Genomic DNA, 8898 nt, shown 5'->3' on the forward strand with positions numbered 1-8898 from the left:
ACAAAAACAGGTGCAACTCAGCACTACGTGCCGAACTGGAGGGCTGGAAAAAACGAAATAAAATGAAATATTAGTAAATGTTGCAAAAAATGAATGATAGGGAAGCTTCGCTATTAGTTTTCCTCCAGCAATGTGCGCCGTGGAGAGGGTGAGGTAGGTTTCACTTGGGTATGTCTGCTGTTGCTGTTAAGTGCTCTGTTGCTCGCATTGGCTTAGAGATTTTTAAGATTTATACCTTCACATTGTTCTTTGTCCTCTGTGTATGTTTTGTTTTGCCAAGTTGACAATGTGGTCTTACCATTAAAGACTAAAGGATCTCCTTTATGAAAGGAGGTATTTCATCGAAAACGAATTTTCTACAAAATCTAAGATGGCATAAATAGAATACTCTACCAGCTGGCGGAAAAATCTGAAATGTTTACCACAGGTAGATCTTTACGTCCTGATTACAAAGATGTAAAGGGGGAAGTCCATACTTCCCGAGATATGGGCCTCTGAAGTTCCGAAATTCTCTTGTTAAAGTAAGAAAAAAAATTAAATTAAAAAAATGTTGTTTTCGTGCCCTAAATTGGCTCCTGTCCATAGGAGAAAGTCTTAAATCCCCGGCCGAAGGCCGGCTACTTAGAAAAAACTTACAATTTAAAAAAAAATTCAGATTTTTTCCGTCATTCAATTTGTTTTTCTAAGATTATTGAAAAAAAATTTAAGAAATCCAAGATTATTGAAAATAATTTTAAAAAATCCACGATTGTTGAAAAAATATATTTTAAAAAATTCACGATTATGGAAATATTTTTTAAAAAATCCACGATTATTGAAAAATATTTTCTAAAAAAGCCACGATTATTGAAAAAAATTTTAAAACAATCCACGATTATTAAAAAAATTAAAAATCCACGATTATTTTTTCAAAAAATCCACGATTATTGAAAAAAATTGAAAAATTCACGATTATTGAAAAAAAATTAGAAACATCCACGATTATTGAAAAAATACGTTTTAAATAATCCACGAATATTGGAAAATATTTTTTTTTTATTCCAAGTGCTCACCCAAATATTAACAAAAATAAAAAAGTGCCCAAAAGCTAATTTAAAAAAATTTAACATTTTCTTTGAAAATGGGAAGTTCAATTGGTTTTATTTTATTTATTTTTTCTGTTTTTGTAATAGGGGTTTGTTTTCATATACATTTTGTTGTTGTATAGCTAAGTATAACGTAACATCATTTTTTTTTTTAAAGAGGTGCACTATACGACATTTTTCTGGTTTTCTTAAAGATTTCGCATTTTCTTTTAAGTTTCTAGTGTTTTTTATTTTATTAAAGTATCGCACTTTTGTTCCGTATATAATCGATTTGAATTAAAATTGTTTTCTTGTTTTTTTTTTATATAAGTATGTATGTATATTGACAGCATGTTGTGGTGTTTTGAACTTAACTTGTTTTATATAGAATAATAGTAAATTATATAATATTAAAAATTGGTATGTGTTTCATTTTTAAAATGGAATTTTAGTTTCTTGAAAAGAACAAGAAGTAAAAGAAGAAGTAGTGATTGGTGTTCTTTTTATATAGAATTAAGACAAAGGGGTTGGTTGGGGGGAGAAGTTTTTAAAAATAAAATCCCAACAATATCGTGTGGAGATAAAAGAAATATTGAATTAAAAAAATATATATATTAACTAAAGCCAACATTTAAGGGTATATATAGTTTCCATTAAACATTAAAAAAAAAACATAAACAAAATCTGTCTATAAACACAAAATTAAAACACTATCAGTAACCATATTTATCTTGTAGAGAAGACATAACATCATTGGCCAAGGAGCTAAGACGGCCGGCAACTTTATGGACACCTTGGCGCACACTTTCCTTAACATCATCCAAATCAGGGGCTTGGAAATTAACCACACCAGTGTTGTAACCTGTTTTTTGTTTTTTTTTTTTGTAATAAATAAAAATATATTAAAAACCTTTCTATTCTAAAAAAACACTTAATGCCCAACTTACCACCGGCACCACCTCTTGAACCCCGGCTACTTTGGCTAGAACCATCACCGAAATAATCAGCCGACGATATTGACGAAGAACCTTGGAATCTGGAGAGATTTGATGAAACATCCTCCCGCGATTGACCATCATTGAAGAATTGATCTGAACCAAAACCTTTGGCACTACCAAATTTCTTTTGAGCTGAATTGTCATCATAATTTTGTTTGCTAATCGATTGTTGATTTCTACGTGAATAACTGTTTTCATATGTGCTGCTGCTGGAAGCTGGGGTTTTGGGTTTCGACTTAACATCATTGTCAGCTGCACTGCCACCACTAAACATCGATGTAATATTTGAATGTGTTGATCCAATGGGTTCAATCGTTTCAAAACCCATCATTTCCAATTCATGCTTATCGATTTTATTCACCGTGGATGAGGAAGAGAATCCACCACCACTACCACTATACATGCTGGTGGAGTAATCATTAAAGAAACTGTCATTATCGAAGGCCGACATTTTGGATGACATCGTCGACGAAGATATTGTGGATGATTTTGGTGCTGGTGCCTGTTGTATGGTTTCCATGTCACTCAATACGGAATGGGAAATATCAGAGCTGCAAATGGCACAAAACAAACGATAATTTTCGTAAAAAAGAAAAACATTTAGATACAAATAGAAGACCATCAGGTCATCTTATAGAAGGCTATTAGGTCTTCTTATAAACGACCACTAGGCGGCCTTCATATACAAGACCACTAGATCTTCCGATAGAAGACCATCATAGACCCTTTCTGAAAGAAGGGATGCTTCTGTAGACACTTTCTGACAGAAAGGATGCTTTTATAGACCCTTTCAAAAAGAAAGGATGCTTCTACAGACCCTTTCGAATAGAAAGGGTTATTTTACGGACCCTTTCGGATAGAAAAGGTTCTTCTACTGACCCCTCTGAATAGAAAGGGTTCTTTTTAGACCCTTTCTGAAAAAACCGTACTAATATAGACCCTTTCGGAAAGAAAGGGTCCTTCTATAGACCCTTTCGGAAAGAAAGGATGCTTCTATAGACCCTTTTGGAAAAGAAAGGGTGCTTCTATAGACCCTTTGGAAAAGAAAGGGTGCTTCTATAGGCCCTTTGGAAAAGAAAGGGTGCTTCTATAGACCCTTTGGAAAAGAAAGGGTGCTTCTATAGACCCTTTGGAAAAGAAAGGGTGCTTCTATAGGCCCTTTGGAAAAGAAAGGGTGCTTCTATAGACCCTTTGGAAAAGAAAGGGTGCTTCTATAGACCCTTCCGGAAAGAACGGCTGCTTTTATAGACCCTTTCGGAATGAAAGGGTGCTTCTACAGACCCTTTCCGAATGAAAGGGTGCTTCTATAGACCCTTTGGAAAAAAGGGTGCTTCTATAGAACCTTTGGAAAAGAAAGGGTGCTTCTGTAGACCCTTTGGAAAAGAAAGGGTGCTTCTATAGACCCTTTGGAAAAGAAAGGGTGCTTCTATAGACCCTTTGGAAAAGAAAGGGTGCTTCTATAGTCAAATTCTGAAAGAATAGGTGCCATTTCGAAAAGAAAGTGTTCCTCTATAGACCCTCTAGAAGAAAGGTTGCTTCTATAGACCTTTCGGAAAGAACGAGTGCTTCTATAGACCTTTTCGGAAAGAGAGGGTGCTTCTATAGACCCTTTCGGAAAGAAAGGGTGATTCTATAGACCTTTTCGGAAAGAAAGGGTGATTCTATACACCCTTTCGGAAAGAACGAGTGCTTCTATAGACCTTTTCGGAAAGAGAGGGTGCTTCTATAGACCCTTTCGGAAAGAAAGGGTGCTCCTATAGACCCTTTCGGAAAGAAAGGGTGTTTCTATAGACCTTTTCGGAAAGAACGAGTGCTTCTATAGACCTTTTCGGAAAGAGAGGGTGCTTCTATAGACCCTTTCGGAAAGAAAGGGTGCTCCTATAGACCCTTTCGGAAAGAAAGGGTGTTTCTATAGACCTTTTCGGAAAGAGAGGGTGCTTCTATAGACCCTTTCGGAAAGAAAGGGTGCTCCTATAGACCCTTTCGGAAAGAAAGGGTGTTTCTATAGACCTTTTCGGAAAGAAAGGGTGTTTCTATAGACCCTTTCGGAAAGAAAGGGTGATTCTATACACCCTTTCGGAAAGAACGAGTGCTTCTATAGACCTTTTCGGAAAGAGAGGGTGCTTCTATAGACCCTTTCGGAAAGAAAGGGTGTTTCTATAGACCTTTTCGGAAAGAGAGGGTGCTTCTATAGACCCTTTCGGAAAGAAAGGGTGCTCCTATAGACCCTTTCGGAAAGAAAGGGTGCTTCTGTAGACCTTTTCGGAAAGAAAGGGTGATTCTATAGACCTTTTCGGAAAGAAAGGGTGATTCTATACACCCTTTCGGAAAGAACGAGTGCTTCTATAGACCTTTTCGGAAAGAGAGGGTGCTTCTATAGACCCTTTCGGAAAGAACGAGTGCTTCTATAGACCTTTTCGGAAAGAGAGGGTGCTTCTATAGACCCTCTCGGAAAGAAAGCGTGCTTCTATAGACCCTTTTCGAAAGAAAGAGAGCTTCTATTGACCCTTTCGGGAAGAAAGGGTGCTTCTATAAACACTTTCGGAAAGAAAGGGTGCTTTTATAAACACTTTCGGAAGGAAAGGGTGCTTCTATAAACACTTTCGAAAAGAAAGGGTGCTTCTGTAGACCCTTTCGAAAAGAAAGGGTGCTTCTGTAGACCCTTTCGAAAAGAAAGGGTGCTTCTGTAGACCCTTTCGAAAACAAAGGGTGCTTCTGTAGACCCTTTCGGAAAGAAAGGGTGCTTCTGTAGACCCTTTCGAAAAGAAAGGGTGCTTCTGTAGATCCTTCTCGGGAAGAAAGGGTGCTTCTATAGACCCTTTCGGAAAGAAAGGGTGCTTCTATAGATCCTTCTCGGGAAGAAAGGGTGCTTCTATAGATCCTTTCGGAAAGAAAAGCTGCTTCTATTGACCCTTTCGAAAAGAAAGGGTGCTTCTATAGACCCTTTCGGAAAGAAAGTGCCCCTCTTTAGACCCTTTTGGAAAGAAAGGGTGCCACTATAGACCCTTCGGAAGGAAAGGATTCTTCTAGTGACCCTTCTCGGGAAGAAAGGGTGCTTCTATAGACCCTTTCGGAAAGAAAGGTTGCCTCTATAGAACCTTTCGAAAAGAAAGTGTGTTTCTATAGACCCTTTCTGAAAGAAAGGGTGCTTCTTAGTCCCTTTCTAAAAGAAAAGGTGCCTCTATAGTCCCTTTCTGAAAGAAAGGGTGCCTCTATAGACACTTTCTGAAAGAAAGGGTGCTTCTATAGTCCCTTTCTAAAATAAACTGTGCCTCTATAGTCACTTTCTGAAAGAAAGGGTGCCTCTATAGTCCCTTCGGAAAGAAAGGGTGCCTCTATAGTCCCTTCGGAAGGAAAGTATCCTTCTAGTGACCCTTTTTCAAAGGAGCACTCTTTCTTCCATAGTCCTTTTCTGAAAGAAAAGGCGCTTCTATAGACCCTTTCGGAAAGAAATGGTGCTTCTATAGATCCTTCTCGGGAAGAAAGGGTGCTTCTATAGACCCTTTCGGAAAGAAAGGCTGCTTCTATAGACCCTTTCGAAAAGAAAGGGTGCTTCTATAGACCCTTTCGGAAAGAAAGTGTGCCTCTTTAGACCCTTTTGGAAAGAAAGGGTGCCACTATAGACCCTTTCGGAAAGAAAGGTTGCCTCTATAGGCCCTTTCGGAAAGAAAGGTTGCCTCAATATTCCCTTTCGGAAAAAAAGGATGCCTCTATAGACCCTTTCGGAAAGAAAGGTTGCCTCTATAGAACCTATCGAAAATGAAAGGGTGCTTCTTTAGACCCTTTCTATAGGAATATATGCTTCTATAGACCCTTTCTGGAAGAAAGGGAGTTTCTATATACCCCTTCTGAAAGAAAGGGTGCTTCCATAGACACTTTCTTAAAGAAAGGGTGCTTCTATAGACCCTTTCTGAAAGAAAAGGCGCTTCAATAGACGTTTTCTGAAAGAAAGGATGCTTCTATAGACATTTTCTTAAAGAAAGAGTGCTTCTATAGACTCGTTCTGAAAGAAAGAATGCTTCTAAAGTCTCTTTTTGAAAGAAGGAATCTTTCTTCGTCTATTGAGAACCCTTCCACGTCGTCTATAAAGACTCCTTTCCAGTCGTCTATAAAGACTGTCTTTCATAGAGATTCCTATTCAATTGTCATAAATTAAGTTTCCTTTTTTTAACTCACCCCTTCAAATTGAAGCCCATGCCCAAACGTTCCATTTGTTTGGCCTTTATGGGATCGATATTTTTCATTCGGGCCTCCTCTTGGTTTTTCTTCAATGACAAATCTTGATAGGCTAAACGCATGCTGGCAACCGATTCAATTTCCTCCTCGGCGGTAAGGGGTTTATCAGGCACAATGGGAGACTCTTTGAGCTGATTGGCCATATTGGCTCGTTGTTCAATTTCAGCAAAATTAGTTTTGACTTTGGTGGCACCCAAACCACCGAGTTTGCGGGCGCCCATCTAAAATAAATAAAAAATTGTTAAATATAAATTATTCGAAATTAAAAAGGAGAATGTTGACTTACTCCTCCCTTTTTGGGTTGTATTTTGCGTACCCCAATAGAGGGGGTAACCGATGTTGGTGTATTGACCACAGAATTTAAAAGATCAACACTTGGAGCACCAGTCAATTGCGGTTGTTGTTTATCAGCGGTGGGTGTTGGTGTTGAGGGTTTCAAAGTAACATCAATCTATGAGAGAAGGCGATAAAAGATCATTAAAAAAGAAATAACCAAATATGGATATAGCTATTGATTTAAATAAAAAAACACAACAACATGCCAAATTATAATGCATTATTATTTAAAGGATCACCTACTTACCTTCTCGCTATTGCTTTGTATATTATTATTATCGTTATTAAATGAATCCTTATTATTATCATTATGGCATTGTTCAAAGAAGTCCATTTCTTTGTTATCATTGTTTTCCGGTTTTTCCGTTGAAGAACCATCCAAAAATAGCTGCAAGCAAGGGTTTGATGTGTTTTAGAGTGTTTCAAAGATTAGTGGTAACAATTCCAAAACAAAACATGTTAATTTGGGTGAGGAGAAAAATCAACAACAAAAGTAACAAATAACCAAAAACAATAAAGAAAACAAAATTTTCTGTTTTGCCTGTATTCCGTGTCTTACCTTTGTGCCATGCACTTTCATTGCTTGTTGGGCCAACTGCATCAATTTATCACGATATAATTGTGCTGCCCTTGAATTATACTTCTGCTGAGCATCTGTGGTATTACAATTATGCTGACGAAAGAATGCATTGGCATTTGCATTGCCACCAACTTGCATCTGACGCAATTGCAGCCATGTCCAATTTGTATCCAAATTAGTGGAACGTACAAATGTCAAGTGTACACCAAGACTCCGATGTACGGCCGAGCAATCGATACAAATGAAAACACCATAGGTTACGGTGGCCCATGTTGGAGCTTTGGCACCACAATCAAAACAGGCCTGTAAAGAATATTAAGGAGATAAATAGGTTAGCATTTTAAAATTTAAATTCACACAGAAAGGAATAAATTGAAGTTCAAGCGGCTGTAGAGAATCATTTATAGATATCAATAAAGACACCTTTCCATCCGACACCACCTCATTTCTCGTCATTATTAGAAACTGACCTTCTGACACCTAGACTTTTATTCAGACTCAATTTTAGTCATTTATATAGTCTCTTTCAGATGTCTACAAAGATTCCCATTCAGTCATCCACAAATCTTCCTTCAGACGTCTGCAAAGACTACCTTTCTGAAACCCAAAAAGGCTCCATTCAGACATCTATAAGGATATCCTTTCGGACGCCTACAAAGATTCCCTCTTCAACGCCTATAAATACACTCCTTTTCAATGCTCGTAAAGACTGGCTTTCAAAGGCCTTACAAATTCCCTTCTAGTCTCCCATAAATACTCCTTCTCCTCTCTCTAGAGAAACACCCTTTCAGTCATCTATAAGGAACTCCATTTCCATAACACCTTCGCTCTAAGTAAACTATATACACATTCCGTTACACTTACTATAACTATTAAAAACAAAAACAAACAATTCGCTCACCTACAAATAGATAAAAATTGTCATTGATTATAACAAATGACAGCGATTTATAAAACGTGTCAACAAACAAAAAAAAAAAACAAAACTTTACTTGGAGTTCAGGGTCATTATATAGTTGATTGGCCTCAAGTCGCGAAACTTGCAACATATACACAACCTCTAGGATTTAACCTTCACCCATTCAAAATATCCATACCCATCCGACCACAAAGAAGACTTACTTTATTGGCTGGTTGAGATCTTAGACGACTAAAGACAGCCTCCATTTCCTGTTTTGTGGGTCCAGTTGATTGATTGGCCATTGTGATGATGGTGCTGGTGATTGACTATGATGGACAATGGGCAGGTTGTGATGGTAACACTTTTTCCAATTCGATTATTAAACAATTCTGCAAAAGTTGTCTCGCTTTCTGCTACTAGAAGACTTTGGGGATGTGGAGGTTAGCAAGTTCTTTTCTCAAGTGGGGGCTATGAATTTCTTCGTTGTTTTTGTGTTATTGGGGAGTTGGAGTTCGTCTTTGTATCCTGTGTTTGGAGTGTTGCCTTCGTTGTGTTCTTTTGCCCACTTCTGACGCCGTCTATTGTTGAATAAAAAACAATAATTTAATTGTAAAAAATAGCAAATGTTGCAGTTTTTCTTCCTATTTTAATAATCAATTAATTATTCTTCTTGTGTTCTTTTCTCGTAATTTTTGCTTTTACGTGTGTTTTTTCGTATTGTGACGTGTTTTGCTGTGTCAGGGGTTTCAAGATTGACATTTAATCGATTGTATAGGGCTCTGG

General features: G+C 37.5%; 1 protein-coding gene across 2 annotated transcripts; it reads right to left on the reverse strand.

Annotated features, from left to right (window-relative positions):
• Positions 1-1376: 1376 nt before the first annotated feature.
• Positions 1377-8898, reverse strand: ArfGAP3 (ADP-ribosylation factor GTPase activating protein 3). Of its 2 annotated transcripts, XM_073984482.1 has the most exons (8): positions 8818-8898; positions 8337-8693; positions 7194-7517; positions 6882-7022; positions 6585-6749; positions 6239-6519; positions 2012-2613; positions 1377-1926 (listed from the first exon to the last, which is right to left on the reverse strand). In XM_073984482.1, the coding sequence occupies exons 2-8, from the start codon at positions 8415-8417 to the stop codon at positions 1778-1780; spliced, it is 1743 nt and encodes a 580-aa protein (XP_073840583.1). In that variant the 5' UTR covers positions 8418-8693; positions 8818-8898; the 3' UTR covers positions 1377-1777. The 2 variants fall into 2 exon arrangements, with proteins under 2 accessions (XP_073840583.1, XP_073840584.1); XM_073984483.1 differs by lacking the exon at positions 6882-7022.

This window comes from Musca autumnalis, unplaced genomic scaffold (assembly GCF_047663935.1).
Source record: "Musca autumnalis isolate F117 unplaced genomic scaffold, ASM4766393v1 scaffold_4, whole genome shotgun sequence".
NCBI lineage: Eukaryota > Metazoa > Arthropoda > Insecta > Diptera > Muscidae > Musca > Musca autumnalis.

Excerpts from the sequence above, each read along its gene's own strand:
- ArfGAP3 (XM_073984482.1), bottom strand. The coding sequence starts at position 8,417 with ATGGCCAATCAATCAACTGGACCCACAAAACAGGAAATGGAGGCTGTC. Across the intron at positions 6,520-6,584 it reads TACAACCCAAAAAGGGAGGA|ATGGGCGCCCGCAAACTCGG; the intron begins GTAAGTCAACAT and ends TATTTATTTTAG. Across the intron at positions 1,927-2,011 it reads TTCAAGAGGTGGTGCCGGTG|GTTACAACACTGGTGTGGTT; the intron begins GTAAGTTGGGCA and ends AACAAAAAACAG.